This window comes from Hyperoodon ampullatus (assembly GCF_949752795.1).
Source record: "Hyperoodon ampullatus genome assembly, chromosome: 9".
NCBI lineage: Eukaryota > Metazoa > Chordata > Mammalia > Artiodactyla > Ziphiidae > Hyperoodon > Hyperoodon ampullatus.
The window spans coordinates 85,425,387-85,449,478 of NC_136922.1; the positions used below are offsets into that span (position 1 = coordinate 85,425,387).

The 24,092-nt window shown below is 39.5% G+C and overlaps 1 protein-coding gene across 2 annotated transcripts; it reads left to right on the forward strand.

The window, feature by feature from the left end:
- Positions 1-4,864: 4,864 nt before the first annotated feature.
- Positions 4,865-22,318, forward strand: CALU (calumenin; the record flags this gene model as incomplete). 2 transcript variants are annotated; one of them, XM_079711026.1, is made up of 6 exons in its annotated part: positions 4,865-5,091; positions 9,880-10,073; positions 13,995-14,161; positions 14,831-14,891; positions 20,367-20,566; positions 22,214-22,318. In XM_079711026.1, the coding sequence occupies exons 1-6, from the start codon at positions 4,871-4,873 to the stop codon at positions 22,316-22,318; spliced, it is 948 nt and encodes a 315-aa protein (XP_079567152.1). In that variant the 5' UTR covers positions 4,865-4,870. The 2 variants fall into 2 exon arrangements, with proteins under 2 accessions (XP_079567152.1, XP_079567153.1); XM_079711027.1 differs by lacking the exon at positions 9,880-10,073 and adding an exon at positions 10,147-10,340.
- Between the last annotated feature and the right edge of the window lie 1,774 nt (positions 22,319-24,092).

A 24,092-nucleotide genomic window follows, 5' to 3' on the forward strand; every position in this document is an offset into this window, starting at 1 on the left:
GTTGATATATTATATGTGGGCACAAAGTGCATAGTTTTTAAAACTTAGTAAAATGCAGATTTTTCATTGCCCACTGCAGAGAGATAAAGGTAGGACCATTGCTTTGTCCAGCAGGTGGTCCTTGATGACCTTTTTAGGCAGTTTCATCAGTAGTGATAGAAACCCACATTTCAGGGTGACAGTAGGTGGTGAGGAAGCAGAGACAGCAGTTTCTAGAGACCGTATGGGTGAAGGAAAGGGAAGAGCATGCTTGAAGGAATAACGGGGTCTGAGAAAGACTGATTTTGGATTATGAAGACCTGAGAAGTATTGATTGACAGAATGGAGGAACCTGTAGAGGGGCAGGATTGAAAGTTTAATTGAGAAGGGAAAGGATAGAGAGATGGATAAATGATAAAGGTGAGTCACTTGGCTTTTATTCTGAGATTCTTCTTTTATCACTGTATCAAGATGTTACACCTCAATCTTAAATGTAGTTTTCCCTCTAGAATCACAGTGAGTCAATCTGTTACATTTCTTTATGTTACACAGTATCAAAACTTTACACAGTATCCTTCCCAGGCCCTGATAGTGTTAGTGGGCTTAAGCATTAATTCATATTAAAACATTTGGGGTTTGCAGAAGTTGTCAGGGTATTATGCAAGAGTTGTTAGAGTATTATTCTTGGGATGTAATTAGTCACTTATAAAATTTTCCTGAATGGGAAGCCCCCTTGTTAATAGACATAAGGAAAATCCTCTGTTGCAGTGACTCTTGATTTTACTTGATTCTGTAAGCCTCTAACATTATAGATATTATTTGGATATATCACAAAATAACAACATAAATCTTATTCCTTATCTCTGTAAAGGATTTTATTTGTCTAAAGAATTATTTATAGTTTGAAATGGAAGTTTCATTTTGTCCTAAAATAAAGGCATACTGTGATGTTTGAGAGAGCCACTGAATCTAATTTTCTCTTTACTGTTCCACTGATCTGATTGATTAGATTCAATTATTGAAGAGTGGGCTGGAGTGTTTTTCTCCTAGGGCAGTGTTATTTTACTTTATAAAATAGGGTTTGTGTCTTAAGAATAAATATGTGTTTGTCCTTCAGTCTCCTTTTCCAGTCTGGAGAAATGGCTTGAAAATGTTTGCTTTGCTACCTAAAAATGCAAAGAATTTTTATGCTATTGTTTAGAAAGTAATACACATTAAAAGATAATACACATGACTATGTGCTCATTTACAAAAAATAAGACAACACAGCAGTGCAGTAGTGAAGTTCACTCCCCATGAACCTTACCTCCCCACCCCATCTCTTCTCCCTTCAGCCTAGGGCTTATTGCTGTTTACAGGTAGATGTTTATCCTTCCACACCATTTTCGTGCATATATGTTATATTTTATACAAATATAAGCAAGCTGGGGAGGTTGTTGGATTTTGCTTTTTATATAAATGAGATCTTGACATTGTTTTACAACATGCTTTCTTATTGTTGTTGTTTTTGTTCACTGAACATATCTTGGTGCCTTGTCAGTTTCAGTGTGAGTAGGTCCGCTTCATTCTTCTTAAACTGTGTTGTGTTCCACAATATAGATTTAATATGTATTTACCACTTCTTTGGTTTAGTTCATTTTCCTTTTTTTTTAAAGATCATTATAAACTGTTATCATTGAACATCTGAATTGAAGCATCTTTGTATACAAATTTGGGTATTTTGATGGGATAGCACGAAACAACATTGATAAACTTTCAGAAGCATAGCCAAGTCCTAACGTTGGTGAACAGCTTAAGAATAGTACCACCTTCTTCCCCTTTCTCTGTGGGTCTTAGGGCAGTGTTGCCACATTGTTTCCTCTGATGGGTTTTCATCAGTCTTAACAACTGTCCAGCAAAATTACCGTTTTTGTGTGTTTTTGAAATGGGCTCTTGGGGAAGCGACTGCCTCCCATTATCTCCTTAGCTAACATTTCTGTTTGTCTTTTTGGCATTGTCCTAGTTACTCTAGAACACTTTCTGCTCTCTACTGATGTATCCTTCTCTGCCATTTCTGGACCTCCCCACTTAGCTGCTTTCCTATTGAACACAAACAGTGCCCTTGTATGCCCTTTTACAGCCTGAAAGTCACTCAAGGAGGCCTCAGGTTGTGCCTTTGTATAATCAGCTAAATTGTGTTAGCATTAAACATATTCCTCTATTTGCTTTCCTTCCACTTTTAAGGAATTTTTATATAATGTAACGTGCTCACCATTAGCTGTGCTAAGCATTTTTTAGTTTATTAAATCCAAAATGCTTTGTAAATCCAAGCAAATACAATGTAACTTCTTTTAGTTACTATTTGGGGGATTACAAGGAGATGGATACATTAAAATATGTCTAAGTTATTGGCGTATTTGATTTCTTTATCCCTTGACACAATTCACTTTCTTCCTTCTAATTCCCAAAACTTTGAGGCAGGATCAGATGCATGCAGTTTCTTCATATTAAGTGTACTCTCAAGTCACATTTCTTAAGATATTATTATGGCCATTTGAGAATTTGGTTAGAATGCTGGTTCTCAACCTGGCTGCCTTTTAAAAATATTTATGGTTAAGGGTGGGGTTCAGTGGTCATTTATAAAAACTCCCCAGGTGATTTTAGGGTACAGTCTAGGTTGAGATCACTGAGTTACAAGCAATGCTGAAAGAGTTTTTATAATTAAAAAATTTTTTATATATAAAAAATGAGCCTTAGATTAGGTAGTTCCACTGGTGACATCCTGGGGAAGGTGAAGCCTGTGGCTAGTTTAATCTGCAGATTAGGACAAGATAATGCATTTAACTTTCATGTGATGCTGTGTCCCTCTGTACTGTAGCCTTGTATTAGTTTCCTAGGGCTGCTGTAACAAATTACCATAAACTACGTTGCTTAAAAGGACAGAAATTTATTCTCTTACAGTTCTAGAGGCTAGAAATTAGAAATCAGAATGTTGGTAGGGGCATGCTCTCTGAAGGCCCTAAGGGAGGATCCTTCCTTGCCTCTTCCTAGCTTCTGGTGGTTGCCAGCAATCATTGACATTCCTTGGCTCGTAGATGATCACTCTGATCTTTGCCTCTTTCATAATGTGGCACTATCTTCTCTGTGTCTGTATCCAAATTTCCCTCCTTTTATAAAGACACCAGCCATTGTATTAGAGCCCATCCTACTTGATTACATCTGCAAAGATCCTATTTCCAAATAAGGTCACATTCACAGGCACCAGGGATTAGGACTTCAGCGTATCTTTTGGGGGGACACAATTCAACCTACAACAGGCCTCATGCCCAGTAACCACCTACGCATCCAGTAAGGGAGTCACTGATCATAAGAGGAAACGAGTAAGTCATAATATGAAATTATTAAAGTTTATACTCACCACAAGGGGAGAAGCCTTCAGAATCTATGTTCTACTGATAAAGGATTAGTTAAAATATGAAAGCCTGGGAAACTCTTTCCCCTTGATTTTTTTATTTTTTATCTTATTTTTTGGCCATACTGCACGGCATGCAGGATCTTAGTTCCCCACCAGGGATCGAACCCATGCCCCCTGCAAGTGGCAACATGGAGTCTTAACCAGTGGACCGCCAGGGAAGTCCCCCCTTGATTTGTTTTTTTGTGGTTTTTAAATTTTATTTATTTATTTATATTTGGCAGTGTTGCATCTTCATTACTGTGCATGGGCTTTCTCTAGTTGTGGCGAGCAGGGACTACTCTTCATTGTGGTGCGCAGGCTTCTCATTGCGGTGGCTTCTCTTGTTGGGGAGCACGGGCTCTAGGAGCAAGAGCTTCAGTAGTTGTGGCACAAGGGCTCAGTAGTTGTGGCGCATGGGCTTAGTTGCTCCATGGCATGTGGGATCTTCCCGGAGCAGGGCTCGAACCCATGTCCCCTGCATTGACAGGCAGATTCTTAACCACTGTGCCACCAGGGAAGTCTCCCCCGCCCCACCCCCCACCTTGATTTTTAATTTTACAGTTTTCTCTAAAACCTTAACCTCTCTGGACAATACTATAGGTTATCTGTCAAGAGTTCTAAACAGTTTCTATCCTGCAGCTTCCCTGCGATTTTTTTGTCACTGTTTTCGATAAAGTGTTCCAGCCTTGTGCTTGTTCATCAGAATCACCTGTGACTGCAGAGATTCTGAACGAACAGTGTAGAGCTGGGGAATCTGTACTTTGAACAGTATTCCAGGTGGTCCTTATACCTGGGTAGGTTTGGGAAACACAAGTATACGGAATGATAAGGCAGTTATCCATCACTGTACCATCTCAGTGGTTTGATCTTTGAAGGTGATCATTGGTTCTTATCTGACAACCATCAGAATCACCTGGGAACCATTTAAAACTACAAATGCTTGGGTTCAGCCTCAGAGATTCTAATTCAGTAGGGGAAACTTTTTTTTTTTTTTTTTTTTTTCAATAAAGCTTCCTAGGTGATTCTAATAACCAGCCAGGTTTGAAGACCAGACCACTGATATAGTACAAAGGTAAAGTATTTGGAGTCAGTAGATCTGGATTTAAATCTTGGTCCTTTCACTTTTAAATCTTAGGAACTTGGGCAAAAGGATTAAAGTTCTACTTTGGTGTTTTTGAAATGAGACCACTTACAGGGTGGATGTTCCTAGTAATTCATTGTTCCTGTAATTCCTTGTCAGCCTACAATCAGATGAAGAAAACTGGTGAATAATTCTCAGAGTAAAACTGGAAAGTCTGATATTCTACCATACTTTTTTTTATGGATTAAGTAATAATATTTGGGATAATATCAAATTAATATTGTAACTGGATGTGAGCTTTTAATTTCTTGTTTCATTATTAAGCATACTGCTTCCTGAATGAACTACCTTTCTTTTTTCTTTAAGATCTGATTATCATGGACCTGCGACAGTTTCTTACATGCCTGTCCCTGTGCACAGCCTTTGCCTTGAGCAAGCCCACGGAAAAGAAGGACCGTGTACACCATGAGCCTCAGCTCAGTGACAAAGTTCACAATGATGCTCAGAGTTTTGATTATGACCATGATGCCTTCTTGGGTGCTGAAGAAGCAAAAACCTTTGATCAGCTGACACCAGAAGAGAGCAAGGAAAGACTTGGGTAAGGTGCCAGCTCTCAGGGAGCTAGTTAGAATAATGACATTTCTTTATAAATCAACTCATTCTTTTTTTCTCTTTTGGCTCAGTCACTCAGTAAAGCTGTATTGAACTACATCTTCTGAAAACTAACCATAGAATTGCTACCACTAAAATTTAATTAAGCGCTTTCCTGCATTTCTCCATTGAATAATAGTTTTTACCTCGTTCTACAAAGCAAAGTCATTTATTCATAGAATTGCCACATACTATAGGACTCAGCTTAAACTGCATCGTCTTGACCCCAAAGGAACATTACATGGGGGTTTTCTCAAACCTGTTGCTTTTAATTTTTAAAAACTATCTGTGACCTATTTATTACTGACCATACCAAGTCTTTGAGTGGATAATAAACTGCAAATTAGACTCCTGGACTGACTAATTTCTGTAGAGTTTATGGTTTCCAAGGATGTCCTTCACCCTCTTTGGTTTCACTGTCAGATATTTGCTTAACCAAAAACAAAACCAAACCAACCTTGCCTTTTTTTTTTTTTAATGTGGACCATTTTTAAAGTCTTTATTGAATTTGTTACAATAGTGCTTCTATTTTATGTTTTGGTATTTTGGCCGTGAGGCACGTGGGATCTTAGCTCCCTGACCAGGGATCGAACCCACACCCCCTGCATTGGAAGGCGATGTCTTAACCGCTGGACCGCCAGGGAAGTCCCTCAACCTTGCCTTTTAGAAGGTTGTAATAAGCAGTGGTCTTAATGTCAGAGCATGTGTTGCTATTTCAGTAACAGCTGGGCCATAGTCAGGTTCTGTGGCTCTCTCAGCAGGCATCTTTTTTTTTTTTTTTTTTTTTTTGCTGTACGCGGGCCTCTCACTGTTGTGGCCTCCCCCATTGCAGAGCACAGGCTCCGGACGTACAGGCCCAGCGGCCATGGCTCACGGGCCCAGCCTCTCCGCGGCATGTGGGATCCTCCCAGACCGGGGCACGAACCCGTATCCCCTGCATCGGCAGGCGGACTCTCAACCACTGCGCCACCAGGGAAGCCCCATCTTTTTTTTTTAAAGAGTTGATTTGGTAGAATTCCAGTTGATTATTTCTGAGGATCTGAGAATGTCTTTTTTAGCTCTTTCAAAGCCTTGCTTTTTAAGGAAATGCAGGTTAATTCAGTGAATATTTTCTCCTCAACGAAAGGCTACCATTGGTGTAACTTTCTGAACTATATTCAAGAGATTTGTCTGAAAAGTTATACCACATAGGAATTTCCAAAAATATTTTGCCCATGGATAGTGCTGTGATTAGAAGACGTTATAAGATTTGCTTTGGGTGGTACTTCAAAATAAATTTATTCTTTCAATGGATTTTCTGCTAACTGAAGGATATATTTTATTCTTAAACACTCACAGAAACAATCAAAAGATTTTGCTGTGTAGAATGAGAAACTCCTAAAACATTTGAAAGTAGATAGAGAAAATAGAAATTTATCAAAGAGTTAGTCTTCTGTTAGGTTGTTTTTCTAACTTTGAGGGACCATGCTCACTTTTAATTTTAATCTTATAACTGTGCTAACATTCCAGGCTGAAAATAGGGATGCATGAGGGCGTTCTCAGTCTTCGTGTCTTGCATAACGTGCATGTCCAGCCTACATTTTGGTCTGCACATGTCTCTGTGCAGAATTACTGTTAAATAATGAAGGGCCCTTAGGTTTGGTGTCAATCCGGATGTTCTGGCTCTGTGTAGGTACTGGAATAGCTCTGCTAACAGTCTTCAGTAGAGAGAAAATGTTTCTTTTTGTCATCAGTAAATATCAAAAGTTCAACACATGAGCAGCTCCATATTTGATTAGAATAAGATGGTTAAAATCATGTTTTTCATGGAATGTATGAATGAACCAAGTACTATTTTCTTCTCCCAAATTGGAGATAATGGCAAATATTTCCAGTTTATAAGGTGATGTACTGTTACAAGCAAGAATTCCAGGTGAACTTTTTTTTTCTTTTAACTTACTGTGGCATTTCTAAACATTATTTGGTACGTGACTATACGTCAGAGGTTGGGAACAACAGATTCCCCCTTTTCCATCTATCTAGGAGGCCAGTAATTATTAGGAGATAAGATCATTGTCTATACGTCTAGTTGCAAAAATTCACTACTGTTTTAAAATCCTTAGTTATAATACCTAAAAGACTTCAGGAAGCACTTAAAAACAATTTTAATATCCAGTTTTTTGTTCCTTTTTCTTATGAAGAATGTTGACAGATAGAAGATTTTTTCTTGTGTATGTATTCTCAACCCCACCCCCAAGAAGTCTACATATACTTAATTTTCATTTATGTGTCCTTCAAATGATTATTTATTTTGAGGTGGTGGTCCTTAATAAAGTTTTCACCCTTGATATAGTTGCTGTATAAATGAACTAGAGCAGTTCATCATCCTTTTTTGGGTTACAGGCCCAGTCCCTTTGGCAGTCTAGTGAAAGCTAAGGGAAAGTGCATACATATGAATATATATAAAATTTTGCATGCTGAAAATTTCTGGAATATTTTGAACCCTCCTGGAGCCCATTTATTGACCCAGTTCTTAAAAAGTCAAAGGATTTGTTTGATGCCTTTTGAAATGTAGACGCATATGTTACCTCTTAGAAATAATGTAAGATCCACTAGGTACATTGTGTCTGTCCTGGAGTGAGTGCTTATTTAGTGGCCTCATGGATCTGTAGGGTTCTCCAGTGTCATAGAAATATAACACCATTAGCTTCATAAATTTACACAGGCTTTCAAAGATTAGAGTTTAGAGCTTCATGCCTAAAATAGGACATGCCCACTTCCAATGTACTTTCACAACTGCCTGCAGGCTGGATAGCTAGCAAGATAAGGATGGCTTTTTTATTTTTAAATGGTTTTGTGGTTATTTTTGTTGTTTTTAAAATATGTGACAGACCATATGTGGCCCACAAAGTGAAAATTTCTTCTTATCTGTCCTTTTTCAGAGAAAGTTTGCTAACCTCTGATTTAGACCATTTGGGATATTTCTGTTGGGATGAATAGAATGGCATTTAGCCAACTTCATTAGGAAAAGCCCATCTTAAACAGTCATATGCCTTTTTTATCTGAGTGTTCCTTCTCTTTAGGCTGTTTTTAATAGTTTAAAATTTTCTTTCGGGAATAAGTACCTTGCCCTTTTTTTCTTAATGGTACAGTGGCAATCTTGGTAGCCAGTACCTTTCGGACACAAACTGGATCCCATTATAGATAATGCAGAAGTTTGGGGGCGGTTAAAACTTAATTTATTAATATTGTTAAAATTCTACAGGTTCAGGTTGCAAAAAATTTTTGTCCCGTGTCCATGTAGATAGAGGAGGATATTTGAGGTGACTTCCTACTGCTTTACCTTTTAACATTTTAGAGCAAAAGCTGTAAGATTCTCTGAAGGAAAATGCTTGTTAATTATAAGATTTAAGTAATAGACAATCATGGCTAACAGCATGTCAATATCAAGACGAATTTGTGTTGCTTGTATTCTGTGATTCTAATCACTTTCCAGTGTTGTATTCATGAGTTGAATACAAACTGGAGAAAAACATTATTTGCTGCCAAACGACAGTCTTTTTCAATCCTACAAATAATAGAGCATAGGAGTATGCCAAGATTTCAATTCCATTAGAAGTTGTTGGGGTTTTTTCTGTTTTGTTTTTTTGGCCGCACTGTGCGGCATGCCAGATCTTAGTTCCCCACCAGGGATCGAACCTTTGCCCACTGCAGTGGAAGCACAGTGTCTTAACCACTGGACCGCCAGGGAAGTCCCCCACTGGAAGTTTTGATTTAAAGTTCTTGTGACTTTACATAGGCTGTCTTAGCTTCTATAAGTAAGTGACTGCATCTTTAAACAGAAGTTTTCATATCATGCACATATTTTGAAATCCTTAAATAAATCATTTTTAAAAATGTCTGTCATTAACATAACAGATCTAGAAGAAAGAAACTCATGGAGGGCAAAGTATATTGATTCTTCAGCTTTGTAGTTTTGCTTTATCATCTGCACCCTAACCCTCTCAGCTTATTAACATTCTCATAATGAGGGATATACATTCTTACCACATTACTTCTTCAGAGCTCTTTGGTTTTGTGGTTATATGTAAAAATCCATTTCAACATAGTGTATAATAAACTGCTAGTCATTTTTAAAAATAAGCATGCTTCTGTCTCTGTGTACCTGTTTGGGGGTTTTAAAAAAAGTAATCTTGACTTTAGGTATAAGTGATCCTGGAACTATATTTGATATCTTTGTATTTTTAACAGAAGTGTTTTGGTTTTTTTTTTTGTAAACACAGCTGAATTTTTTTTAAGTCTGGTTTAAATTTTTGAATTTTTAGAAAACCAAGTCAGTGGTTGTGATTGTTTACCCAGAAATTGAGATTCTCGTAAAAGCAATAAAGAAAAAGTATAAAGATTTGCGTGTTGTTTGATACTAAGAGTGGAGAACCCAGATAGGAATGGATATTCACTCCTGAATTCTGACCATCGGCTGAAACCTACCTCTAAAGGGATAGTCCGGATTCACTTTTGGATCCAAGTACACCAGCCATGGACTGTGCTTGCCTTGTCTGGATGGCTCATTTCAGACCAGCAACAGGCACTTAAGAGAAAAATTTTCAATGGCCTGTCTGGCAGTTTTGTTTTGGAAACAATTTTTATTTCCATGCTTTAGCCCTGGGCAACACCTGTGGCCACAGCACGCACCTGGCTAAGTCCAGAGCCTAGTGTCCTTTTAACCTCTTGCTGGATTTCTCTGCATTTTCTACAGAAAGATTGTAAGTAAAATAGATGGCGACAAGGACGGGTTTGTCACTGTGGATGAGCTCAAAGACTGGATTAAATTTGCACAAAAGCGCTGGATTTACGAGGATGTAGAGCGACAGTGGAAGGGGCATGACCTCAATGAGGACGGCCTCGTTTCCTGGGAAGAGTATAAAAATGCCACCTACGGCTACGTTTTAGGTAGGTCCCTACTATCTGGGGGAAAAAGCTTTGTGGAGCCGGCACCTTGAAACGTAACTGTTTTGTCTTGTAGAATGATTGTAGATAAAATAGACGCGGATAAAGATGGGTTTGTGACGGAGGGGGAGCTGAAATCCTGGATTAAGCACGCCCAGAAGAAATACATATATGACAATGTTGAAAACCAATGGCAGGAGTTTGATTTGAATCAAGACGGCTTAATCTCCTGGGATGAGTACAGAAACGTGACTTATGGCACTTACCTGGGTAAGGGGCAAGATGTCAGCCTGGCAGAGACCATGGTCTTGAGTCAAAGAAACAAATGGGTCACACAGTGAAGGAAAGGAAGAAATTATGCTTATCTGAGATAGTTTGATGCTGAGCTGATTCTCCTTCCCTGTATTAATTTTGAATTTGTATATTATGTATTTTTTTAATTTGTTTTATTTTGGTTTTCTAAGGTCTGACATCTTTTACATCATTAGCATTTCAGATATATTTCCCCATTTGTTCTTGCTGTCATCCCTCAGAGAGACCATTTTTGTAGTAGATCTTGTTTAAAAGGCTGCATTGTTCCAACAATGCAAAGCAAGAGGCTTTGAGATGTCTCAAAGCCTGACATGGTCACATTAAAGTGTTGGACCTGAAATTCAAACCAAATTAGATTTCTTTGTAACTGGTGAGAATAGAAGGAAAATTACTGTTTTCCCTTAATAAAATAAAGATCAAATATAATAGCTTTCCTTGATGAAATTTAACTATTTCAGTATGTCTGCTTAGTGTAGTTTAGAAATGAATTATTTCCCATTTGTGTTCTCTGGCACATGAGTTTATCAGCCTGCTTTGCAAATGCTTCAAGGCAAATAAATGTGACTTTGATTGCTTTCTGTTGATTTGGTAGCTTGTATGCTTGGGCCACCTGTTAGTAATTTTCTTTTACTTATTACACTTGCCTGCTGTTGAATGCTAGGTGGCGATCTTACCGAGTTGATGACTTAGGGTGTTTTTGTTAGTGAGATTCCTCTATTGCACATGGTTACAGTTTGAGGCAAGAATGTATAAATGTTACTTCTTGCATTTTTATTCTGGAAATTAAGTAAATTTCTGGGTTAAAGCAGGCATTCTCCATCACCGACTAACAAGCAGTAAGTGTATGATGGTCTGTTTCCCCCACTGGATAGCCAGCTGTCCCTGTTAATTACAGGACTGCATGCATTTCTGTTGAACAGATTTTTATTTCTGTATCAGGCTTGTTCTCATTCCTAAGACTAGAGTGGCAGTCTCTCTCTACGCTTGACACTTACCCAAGAACCAAACATATCCTTCACCCAATTAAAAACACGTGTATTAAAAAGTCAGTGCAGATAGAGAGGCATCCATGCTTCTTGCTCTCTGGCTGAGACCCAACACCCTCCTGATTTATTTGGAATTAATTATAAATGTAAAGCAGTGGGTAGGCTATTGGTGATCTCAATAGAATGGTGTGTTAATAAATCTCAGCTCAGACCTAGTCACTCACTTGCTGTCCAGAATGAATCTTAAACTCTTTGTATGATTATGTGCATAAAAATCTGTTGAGAGCTTTGTTGCCTCACAGGGCAAATGATTCAATGTAATGGGTATTTCTACTGACTGAGACTGCATAAGCTGAAGCTCTGGCTGGAGAAACAATGTCTTTATAAGGCATCTTTCCCTGGAGTCCTGTGGCTGGACAGTGCTCGGGGTAATGAGGTGCCTTACAAAAGTGCTGAGGAGTTTTTGTGAAAGCGTGTTCTTGGTTCAGCTGAGTTCAGGTATAAATCATTTTAGCTTTTAGTCTGCTTTCCACAAAAGGAACATTAACCCTGTCTCTGCCACAAATGAAATATGAGATACTACGATCCACCCTGCCTATACCAAAACTAGATCAAGAGCCTACCCAGGCCAGATAGCCCAGTAAACTGGTGCTTAAGACAGATAATGGCACTCTGAACAGTGATGATACGCACATGAGTTTAGTCATTAAAAATAAAGTTTTAAAGCTTCCTTTTTCATCCTTATATATGTGCATGTTATCGGGCTACTTGATTCCAGTCACCATGTTTTAACTAAGGAGGAGAGAAGGGCTCTTAGCTAAGAATCTACTCTTAATGTATAAGTTGTCTTCTGTTATCTTTCTTATTTATGTTACGTAGTTTGTACTGAAGCTTTATTTGTTGAGAAGAAATGACTTAGTATCTGAGAAAGATCGTACTTTCCTTAAATTCTTTGTCTCTAACCTGTTACGGCTTTGAGTATACACGTATAGGGTCCGCAAAGCCTCATGATTCAGTCACCTATCTCACTGAATTTTGACACTCAACAAAGAATGAAACTTCAAGTTGCTCACCTCTCAAAATAGAGCAGTAGTTTATTGTTGTTGTTTTTAACTGTGCTTAAAGTATGGAAAGATTGAACTACAGTATCGAAAGTCAGCAGTGTAATGTTATTAAGGGACCCTGTGGGTCATTTTTATAAAACTAGTGCTGTATCTTTTAAAAAATTTGACCAATATGTTGTAGGAACAATCATTTCTTACCTTTAATATGGTGTCTTTTCCTTTCAGAATATCTTCACATGTTACCTTATTAGGTCCATACAGCAACTCAGATTGAAAAGGTTTTTTTTTTTCCTTTTCTGCCAATAACTCCACATTTTTTCAACTTAAAGAAACAAAATTTCATTTTTCTAGAATCTTATGGAGAGACTAAATAACTACTGCTTGTGCAGTTCAACATCCTAACAGATGGATAAATCCAAATTTAATTTGGTTGTAATCTAATATTTATCTTTTGTAACAGCTTTATTGAAGTATAACTGACATACGATACACTGCACGTATTTAAAATGCACAATTGATGAGTTTAGACAGATGTATGTATCAGTGAGCTCAGCACTACAATCGAAATAAATGAACATTTCCATCACCCCCAACAGTTTCCTTGTGTCCCTTTATAATCCTCAAGGCAACCACTGATCTGTTTTCTGTAACTCGAGTTTATTTGCATTTTCTAGAATTTTACAAAAATTGGGGAGGGGGGGTAGTGAACAGTATTTGTATCTCATGGTATATTTCTGAGTTGGTTTAAGAAACTAAAGTGTGACCATTCAAAGTGGTGTTGTTCTGGTACTTGAATCCAGATGGCCTATAATGGGATAGAAGGCCTTTGATGTCTGGCTTCTTTTGGGAGTGGCTGGGGGGTGCTGCGTTGCGCGGCTTGTGGGATTTTAGTTCTGCCGACCAGGGATTGAACCCAGGCCCCCGGCAGTGAGAGCTCGGAGTCCTAACCACTGGACTTCCGGGAAATTCCTGATATCTGGCTTTTTAATGAGAACCTAATGTTTAATCAACATAGCAATGGCTAACATTTATTAAAAGCCAACTCTGTGCCAGGCACTGTTCTAGCACTTAACTTCTATTTATTTGCTTATTTAGCCTCATAACAATCCTATGAGGCCAGCACTGTTATTATCTCCATTTTACAGATGAGTAAATTGAAGTACAGTCAAGTTGCTTGCCCAAGGTCACATGGCTAAGAAGTGGTAGAGTTAGGATTCAAACTCAGTATGACTTTAGAACCACCACTGCCCCTTGGATATATCTAGAAAACTCAAGCTCTTTGGTTGCCCCAAGAGCAGTGACAGTGAAGCATTACATAACGGATTACACAGTCCAGGAGCCAGGGTTCCATGTTGAATGGCAAGCATTTACATTTAACTCAGACCTGATTTTGAGGTCTTTGATTACCAAAACTGAATGTCTTTATACTGCTGCGATTTTACCTGAGTAATCAAGAGTTAATTCTTCAGTGCTTGGTTTATCTTTCTTGGAAATTGATTCCCCATACATTTTCATGTTTTCTGGAAGTCTTTTAAGATTTGACCTAAATTTTTCTTTTCTAGATGATCCAGACCCTGATGATGGATTTAACTATAAACAGATGATGGTTAGAGATGAGCGGAGGTTTAAAATGGCAGACAAGGATGGAGACCTCATTGCCACAAAGGAGGAATTCACAGCTTTCCTGCACCCTGAGGAGTATGACTACATGAAGGATATAGTAGTACAGGTGGGTGGGGTGAGAGCAAGGATTCTCAGTGGAAACTTTCTCTTTTTGTTGCTTAACGCTTTCCTCTTTAGCCTTTCCTCTGTATTTAGAAGAATGACTTGCTATACAAGTGCTGGCCAGATTGAGTCCAAGCTCTGTCGCTCTGTTTTTCTGTGATCTCGATGGTGCTTTAGGCTTTCTGTTTAGTATGACAATATGTACCATCAGATTATGTATTTTGCCTTTCATTGGTGGCTTCATACTGTAAGCATGAGGGGAAATCCTATTTTTTAAAATATCAGGCACTGAGTAATGACAATGATACTAAAGAATTTTCACAGAAGGCAGTTACTGATAAAACATAGACTATAGCTGTAGATGTACTCACTGGTCACATCTCCTGTTAGAGTTAAGCATGACTAGGGCTACCAGATCATCATGGGCTTCATGGGGTAGTTCACTATTAAGTGTTCCTTCAAGAAGACTGTTGGTTATTTTAAGCTGAAGCATAAAAAATTGATAATATTTTACCATTCTTTCAGCTAGAAAAACCACAATTTCCTATGGATTAACCATACCCACACACATCTACATAAACGTGTGTGTGTGTGTGTGTATTTTAATGAATGACAAATAATTGCCTAAACTAACTCATCCAGATACTAAGTCTAATTACTCTCTTCTGTTTAGGAAACAATGGAAGATATAGATAAGAATGCTGATGGTTTCATTGATCTGGAGGAGTATATTGGTAAGTCTATTTCTAGTGTTTTTCTTAGAAGAAGCTGAGAAGCTTTGGAAGATACGTTCACCAATAGAAACAATTTACCCCATGGGTCAACTCTTAGCACATCATTAAGTCAGACCAACGTGAGGAATAGGGGGTCATGATAAAGTGTCTGTAGCAGCACTGGCAAATCAAAATGTAAATGTGAGCCACATATATAATTTTAACTTTTCTAGTAGCCACATCAAAAACAATAAAAAGAAACATGAAATTTATTTCAATAGTGTATTTTATTTAGCCTAAGATTCCAAAATACTATAATTTCAACATGTTATCAATATAAATCATTGAGGTTTTTTTTTTTTCTACAAATCTTCAAAAGTTTATTTTACACTATAGCACATTTCAGTTTGGACCAGTCACATTGGCCAGTGGCTACTGTAGTGGACAGCACTGAAATAGTGCATCCCAGATGCCCTGTGGAATTGACAGTAAGGAGTTGCAGGGAGCCTAGACTGGCATTAGGAAACGGAAATAGAACAAAAGAGACAGTTGGGTGACTAAGAGCTGTTGATTCCTCTTAGTCTTTCCTTTTCGCTGTATTCTATTCATGTTTTCTGTCTAGGTTCTCTAATTTGTTTCCTTTCGTCTTTTTTTAAAAATCACTCCTTTCGGGCTTCCCTGGTGGCGCAGTGGTTGAGAGTCCGCCTGCCGATGCAGGGGACACGGGTTCGTGCCCCGGTCTGGGAAGATCCCACATGCCACCGAGCGGCTAGGCCCGTGAGCCATGGCCGCTGAGTCTCCACGTCCGGAGCCTGTGCTCCGCAACGGGAGAGGCCACAGCAGTGAGAGGCCCGCGTACAGCAAAAAAAAAAAAATCACTCCTTTCTGCCATTTTTCCTTTTAGTTGTCTGGTTTTGTTTTCTTTTCCTTTTTGTTTTCTTTTTTTTTTTTCCTTTTTTGACCACACCTCGGCTTGTGGGATCTTAGTTCCCTGACCAAGGATTGAACCGTTGCCCTCAGCAATGAAAGCTCGGAGTCCTAACCACTGGCCTGCCAGGGAATTCCCAGTTGTCTGTTTTATTTTAGATGCTACTATACCTTCAAGTTGTCTGTTTATTTTAGATGCTATACCTTTCTCTCAAGTAAAGCTTTTTTTTTTTTTTGGCCATACTGTGCAGCATGTGGGATCTTAGTTCTCCAACCAGGGATCGAACCCGTGCCCCCTGCAGTGGAAGTGCAGAGTCTTAACCATTGGACTTCCAGGGAAGTCCCTAAAGCTATTTTTATTATCCTCAAAATAATTTCAAGATTTTCCCATTGCTTTAAAAAAAGGAGCTGCCTCTTACCAAGTAGTTGAGCAAATTGTTTCACAATTAGTGTGATGGAAATTAGCATAAGTAAAGGAGAAGAGATGGAAGATACTACAAATGTCTTTGTTACAAATGTCATTCCATTTTAAAAGATATTAGATAATTTTATATTTCCAATTATTATTTTTACTCATAGTAACTTAATTCTAGTGCACCACTGGTTTTGTGTTTCTTAAGACAATTTGTTTTTATGCTTCTAATCTTTACCTGGAATGTTTATTTTAAGTGTGAAAGGGAGACTTAAGCCCTTACCTCTATCCCTGTATGTCACTTCAGCCCATTGAACAAGTCACTCCTTTACTCAAATTTTGTCTAATTATACCTGCTATTTATTTTCTAGAGTTATTCCAGTTGAATTACTCCTTGAATACTCTTTTCTTCTAAGACTCCATGATGTACTTTGAGAGGGGTGAGCAGTGGGAAGATGGAATTTTTTTCCAAAATGACTTTTTTAGTGGAATTCATCAGCACAGTGGAAATAAACGTCTGGTGCATTTACTGAGCCCATTTCAAACTCGACTATTTCTTTTTTTTAATATTTTATCTTTTAATTCTTGGTTTTTGCCATTTTATCACCATTGCTAAAACGGAGGAGCTCATTTTGAACCTCTTGAGAGGAATTAAGTTTTATAACGGTTAAGTACCATCATTTATCAAGCATTGGGGCCAAATAAAGAGATACTTCTATCTCCCTCCCATCATATAGATCAATTGTTTCTTGAAACTACTAAAACTATCAACTGTGTGTGTATGACTTTGTTTTGCAAATCATCAACTAATGCAAACACTTTTACATCTTGGGTGCTGGGCTTTGTAAAGCTAAAAAGTCTCCCAAACAGTATCTTCCAGTTTCTAGGGGTATGCTAGTTTCTGCCCTGTTGAGGAGAAAGATCAAAAAGAAACAAATGGTCTTTGCCTCTTACATTTAGCATTAATAAGTCCCCAGAGTTATACTGTTGAACCATTTAAATTTATTATACAGCATTGCAAGCATACACAAAATTAAATAGAATAGTATAATGAATCCCCTGTACTTACGCCCAGTCCCAGCAGCCATCAACCCGTGGCCAATCCTTTTAAATCCATATCCACGTCTTACCTCCTTTATTATTTTGAAGTAAATCCCAATCAACATCTCATTTCATCTGTAAACATTTGGTTATATCTCTCTTAAGATACATATGGGGCCTCCCTGGTGGCGCAGTGGTTGAGAGTCCGCCTGCCGATGCAGGGGATACGGGTTCGTGCCCCGGTCTGGGAGGATCCCATATGCCGCGGAGCGGCTGGGCCCGTGAGCCATGGCTGCTGAGCCTGCGCATCCGGAGCCTGTGCTCCGCAACGGGAGAGGCCACAACAGTGAGAGGCCCGCGTACCACAAAAAAAAAAAAAAAAAAAAAAAAAAGATACATATGTATCTCTAAAAATTTTTAAATAAAATCTCAAAAAATTAGTAATTCCTTAATATCATTATATAGGTTGAATTTTTTTTATTTGTATTTGTTTGTTTGTTTGTTTTTGGCCATGTTGGGTCTTCATTTCTGTGCGAGGGCTTTCTCTAGTTGCAGCGAGCGGGGGCCACTCTTCATTGAGGTGCGCGGGCCTCACTGTCGCGGCCTCTCTTGTTGTGGAGCAGAGGCTCCAGACGCGCAGGCTCAGTAGTTGTGGCTCACGGGCCTAGTTGCTCCGCGGCATGTGGGATCCTCCCAGACCAGGGCTCGAACCCGTGTCCCCTGCATTAGCAGGTAGATTCTCAACCGCTGTGCCACCAGGGAAGCCCAGGTTGAATTTTTTAATAGAAAATTAAATAGTATTAATTCTTATCCTTACTCTTCTAGCTTTAAGATGCACGTACATTATGTTGTATATTCTAGCTTCTGTTAAAAGCATGTCTTTCAGGAAGTTCCCTGGCGGTCCAGTGGTTAGGACTCGGCACTTTCACTGTGGGGGCCGGGTTTGACCCCTGGTTGGGGAACTAAGATCCCGAATGCCGTGTGGTGTGGCCAAATTAAAAGAAAGAAAGAAAGAAAGAAAGAAAAATATGTCTTTTAAACACATGTTTTCCTAACATGTGTTTCCTAATACGCACATATTCCCTAATTCAGAATTTCCCAATCTGTATACGGTGAAAGGTCTCCCTGACCCTCAGGACAGCTAGAGCAGGGTGCTGGCCAGTAGATCATACAAATACTGTGTTTTCTTTTTTTTTTTTTTTTTTCTTTTTTTTGCGGTACGTGGGCCTCTCACTGTTGTGGCCTCTCCTGTTGCGGAGCACAGGCTCCGGACGCACAGGCTCAGCGGCCATGGCTTATGGGCCCAGCTGCTCCGCGGCATGTGGGGTCTTCCCGGAACAGGGCACGAACCCGTGTCCCCTGCATCGGCAGGCAGACTCTCAACCACTGCGCCACCAGGGAAGCCCCAAATACTGTGTTTTCTGAATGTGCTGTAACATGAAAAAAGAATTGGCAAGACCTGCTCTGAGACTCCCAATTTGTGTTTAAGACAGAAAGGAGTAGTTCTACTCTTAACCCTCAAGTTCAGGAAGATGACAGTGCCAACTGTAAAATGCTGGAAATAGTAGAATTTAATAACAAGTTTGATGTCCTTTATTCAAGGGAAAACAATCCATGGATTGGGGGAGTCAAGTACCTCACAAGCAGTAGAGCATTCTTCCTAGGGGGTTTTGGGCAAGAGCAGGCTTTATAAAACATTAAAGGGGCAACTTGGATGCAGGACATGATTGGCTAGGAAGTCAGGGATTTCCTTATAAAGATAGCAGGTCGTCTTTTCTAAGGGTAAGGTAAGTTGACTGAAGCTGAGCTGGAGGGTTGTGATTGATATATGTTAGGTTTTCTTGGCAGTGTGGGCTGACTTAGGTTTAGATTTGTGGCATGGGCCGGGCCACTGGGGCAGCCTCCATTTTATGGGTCCCAACATACAAATTACTTTTATCACAAGTAAATAACTCTTTAGAAGTTACTTAGACTTATATTAGGTGTGTTCCCATACCTTACATGAAATGCATGTACACTTACTTTGATATAGTGTAATTTAGGAGTCTTCAGACTTTCACTCAGGTAATTCCTAAAAAAATATTGACAGTAGCTAAGCCCGTGCGCCACAACTACTGAGCCTGCACTCTAGAGCCTGAGAGCCACAACTACTGAGCCCGTTTGCTGCAGCTACAGAAGCCCGTGCACCTAGAGCCTGTGCTTCACAACAAGAGAAGCCTGTGCACCGCAACAAAGAGTAGCCCCTGCTCGCCGCATCTAGAGAAACTCCACGCGCAGCAACAAAGACCCAACGCGGCCAAAAAAAAAAAAAATTTTTTTTAAATACTTAAAAAAAAAATTAAAGTATACTCTGTAATTGGTTGGTGGACAGTTTGACTTACAGACCTCTCAAGTTTTCTTGAGGATTTAAAACCACATCTTTCTAAAACTAGTGGTCGGGTTAATTAGTAGTGAAATGGAATGTAGGGAACAACTATCTTATGAAAGTTGGTCTTTACCTTTCTTTTTATTTATTTTTTTAAAAAGAATTTATTTATTTTTGTCTGTGTTGGGTCTTCATTGCTGCACGGGCTTTCTCTGGTTGCAACGAACAGGGGCTACTCTTCGTTGTGGTGCACAGGCTTCTCATTGTGGTGGCTTCTCTCATTGCGGAGCACGGGCTCTAGGCACGTGGGCTTCAGTAGTTGTGGCATGCAGGCTCAGTAGTTGTGGCACACATGGGCTTAGTTGCTCCGCAGCATGTGGGATCTTCCTGGACCAGGGATTGATTGTCCCCTGTATTGGCAGGCGGATTCTTAACTACTGCTCCACCAGGGAAGTCCTGGTCTTCACCTTTCTTGACGCTAGTCATCTCCCTTTGTTTCTGCATTTTTTTTAAAGGATTCTCTTTGCTCTCATATTCAAGACCAACAGCTGGAAATATTTTTGTTGCAAGATCAATAATCACACATCAGGAAAACGCCTTGCTTCTTAAGGTCTATCTGACCTAAAATACCCTTATAACTGCTATTAGGTTCCAAACTGATGAATGAGGAAAAAGGGTCAGGTCAGATTTGTATGGGGCAGTCTTTGAGAAAAGACAAACTCATCTTTTGTATGGATGTGTATTCACACAGGTGACATGTACAGCCATGATGGAAATGCTGATGAGCCAGAATGGGTAAAGACTGAGAGAGAACAATTTGTTGAGTTTCGAGATAAGAACCGTGATGGGAAGATGGATAAGGAAGAGACCAAAGACTGGATCCTTCCCTCAGACTATGATCATGCAGAGGCAGAAGCCAGGCACCTAGTCTACGAATCCGACCAAAACAAGGTAAGTCTGTCCAGGTCCAAACAATCTATCAGTGATCAAAGTCTGTTTCTAGGGTATTGCCTAAAAAATTCCTGTTGAGGTACATAGAGCATTTAAGGTCTTAATTAGTTTGAGTCTGCTATGGATCTAAAGTTGGCGATTGAAAACTTACAGGGCAGCGCTAGCTCTCTGATCTCATTTTAGAAATCCTTTTGCCCAATGTTCCCAGCATTGGAGAAATTTAGGCCTCAGAAAGAGCCTCTGGATATAGCCTGTGCCCAGCATGCATCATCTGCTATCTTTGGAACCCCAAGAAATCTTCTTTGCTTTTTTGTTGTTATTTCCTTTGTTCTTTTATCTTTTACAGGCTCATTTTGCCTACTCAAAGCTGGTTGTTTCCTTCTTAAATCAAGTATGCTTTTTAAAATTAAGTCATTTGTAGGAGCTTATAAATCAGCTTTTCTCTGAAACCTGTTAAAATTACCCTTGATCAGTTATCTGAGAAGGCATTCAGTTCATTAAAAGAGTGGTGTTACTACTGACCCCTGTCACCTTTTTCAGAGATTTGAATGCTCTCCTTAGAGCAAACTGAAAATCAGTCTAAAGTTGGGGGATTCTAGAATTCTAAATGTTCTTTTATTTAGACTGATCTTCGGTTTTAATGCAGTTTCTTTTTTTTTAAATTATTTTATTTATTTTTGGCTGCGTTGAGTCTTTGTTGCTGCACGCGGGCTTTCTCTAGTTGTGGTGAGCGGGGGCTACTCTTCGTTGCGGTACACAGGCTTCTCATTGCAGTGGCTTCTCTCGTTGCGGAGCACAGGCTCTAGGCACGGGCTTCAGTAGTTGTGGCTCGCGCAGGCTCTAAAGTAAAGGCTCAGTAGTTGTGGTGCACGGGCTTAGTTGCTCCGTGGCATGTGGGATCTTCCCGGACCAGGGCTCGAGTCCGTGTCCCCTGCATTGGCAGGTGGATTCTTAACCACTGTGCCACCAGGGAGGCCCCTAATGCAGTTTCTTATTGAGCCTCTTTGAGGGTCAGTCTGTTTTGAGTTCTTGCTCAGTCACTTCAGTAGCCAGGTGCTGTGCCCTGAGACATGTGAGAAAAGGAAACTCATGTAGTCATCCCTTGGGAATCTGGCCTAGATAATTCTTGAGATGAGTATCTGAGCCTTCATTTGGGGTTCTGTCTGGAATCTGATTGGTGACTAGGTCATTTTGGAGTTGAAGACTGTGCTTGATATTAGCATATTTCATTGTTCCTGTTAGACAAAGACTTGATTCACTTTGAAGTATTTTTCCTGGCTCTTCTTGACTATCTCTTACCCATATCTAGGAGATGTCCCACATTTTGCTCGGAAGGGAGCATTTTCTTCTCAAAAAACAAACCCATATCCCTAGCACTGAGCTATTGAGCTATATTATTTCCATCCTTCCACTTTTAACTTCCTTGATAAGAAAAATGTATCAACTGCAGTTTTCTTCCCTCTTTGCGTATGTGCGTGTGTGCGTGTGTGTGTGTGTTGGGGGTGGGCAGTGAGGATTGAGTTCACATTTAACTTAGTGGGAATTAGAATCGTAAATCTTGACTAACCCCTGTTGTACGTTAACAGTGTTCTAAATTTGAAATGAGAAATATATTTTGCATCAATTCACTGTTCTCTCTACTTTCAGGATGGCAAGCTTACCAAGGAGGAGATTGTTGACAAGTATGATTTATTTGTGGGCAGCCAGGCCACAGATTTTGGTGAGGCCTTAGTACGACATGACGAGTTCTGAGCTGCAGACAGAGGAACCTACATTTCTTCAAAAGTAATTTATTTTTACAGCTTCTGGTTTCACATGAAATTGTTTGCGCTACTGAGACTGTTATTACAAACTTTTTAAGACATGAAAAGCTGTCTTAAAAATCCCGTCCCCATTCCTCCTCCTCTCTGAGGGACTGGAGGGAAACAGTGCTTCTGAGGAAAAACTCTAATTAGTACACTTGTGTTTGTAGATTTACACTTTGTATTATGTATAACATGTGTGTTTATTTTTGTATTTGTTCTCTGGTTGGGAGTATGATATGAAGGATCAAGATCCTCAACTCACACTTTGTAGGCAAACGTTAGCCCTTCACTCTGTCTCAACCCTTATCATATAATTTTTATAATTCTGACTTAATTAATTTTAAGCCTGAGATCAATAAGAAATGTTCAAGAGAGAGAAAAGGGAAGAAATAGTCCCCACAATTTATATTTAGAGAGATAACACTTAAACTTGCCTATTGAAAAGTATACTGCGTAAGGAGTAGGGGCCGAATATTTCATTCATCTGCTCCAGGTCCAGGTCCTGGCATTGTCTGGTCAAGGACCGATCCCTGTGCTGTAAGAAAGCTTGGCTCAACTTGATTTCATTCATTCGTTTTTTTCCTTCCCTGTAAGACTAGCTGTTTGCTAATTTTGTCAAGCACAGCTGTGGTGGGAAGAGTTGGGGCCACTGTCTTGAAAATCAATCAAGTACTGAGTGTGTTCTCTTTACAGAGCTATACATAGAAACAGCTGGAAAACTAAAGGAAAAATACAAGTGTTTTTAGGGCACATGCTTTTTTCTGGGTATGCATCTATTGAAGTGCTCAAGACTGTCTTGCCTATTGAATCACTGTAAGTGCCCCCATGCAGCTCCTGTTTCCCCAGGTGTTCCAAGGCATTAATCTGCACTGCAGTTAAAATGTACTCCTTTCCAATCATGTCATTGAAAGTGCCTTTAATGAGAGAAATGATCACTGAATGAGGATTCTCTTAAGAAACTCGAAGATAAAATAAAGAGAAGATTATTTGGACCACCTTAAATGAAAGCTTAGAAGCTCCTAGTGTGGTGGGATTTTTTTCTTTCCTTTCTCTTTTGGATGGTGGTTAAATAGCAGTATTAGTTAGGGGCTTGGTTGCAGTGTTCTTATCTTGTGGGCTGGTTTCCAAAAACCACATGCTGCTGAATTTACCAGGGATCCTCATACCTCAGAATGCTAACCACTTACTACCAGGCCTATTTCTGTGTCAGCTGGAGAGCCTGAGCTAAGACTCAAAGACGAGAGGGCTCTTTGGTTTGAGGACCATCGCTCACCCTTTCTGCCTTTGACCCATCACCCTCTATGTCCCCATCTCCCCACTGCCAAAAAAAAGTTTATCATGAATCAACATGGCCAACCCTTATCAAAGAGAGGGACATTGTAGAAGGAGCTGAAGAAACCACCTCTGTTCCCAACTCACTTTACCTATATTTTACGTAACAGGAAACTGTCTTTTTTTGGTCCCTTTCATACAGATGGACCTCTTTTGAGAAGAATTATTATATTCCAAGTTTTTAGTCCTCAGGTTACTAAGACAAATGTATATATATATCTGTTATTATTTCATATATCTTTCTGGATAATACATTCAGGTGGTGCTGGGTGATTATTATAATCTGAACCTAGGTGTGTCCTTTGGTCTTCCACAATCACGTTGAGGTGGGCTACTTGGCCTGGTAAAAAGCCGGATATCGTGTAACTCCACCCCAGCCTTTGCATTGA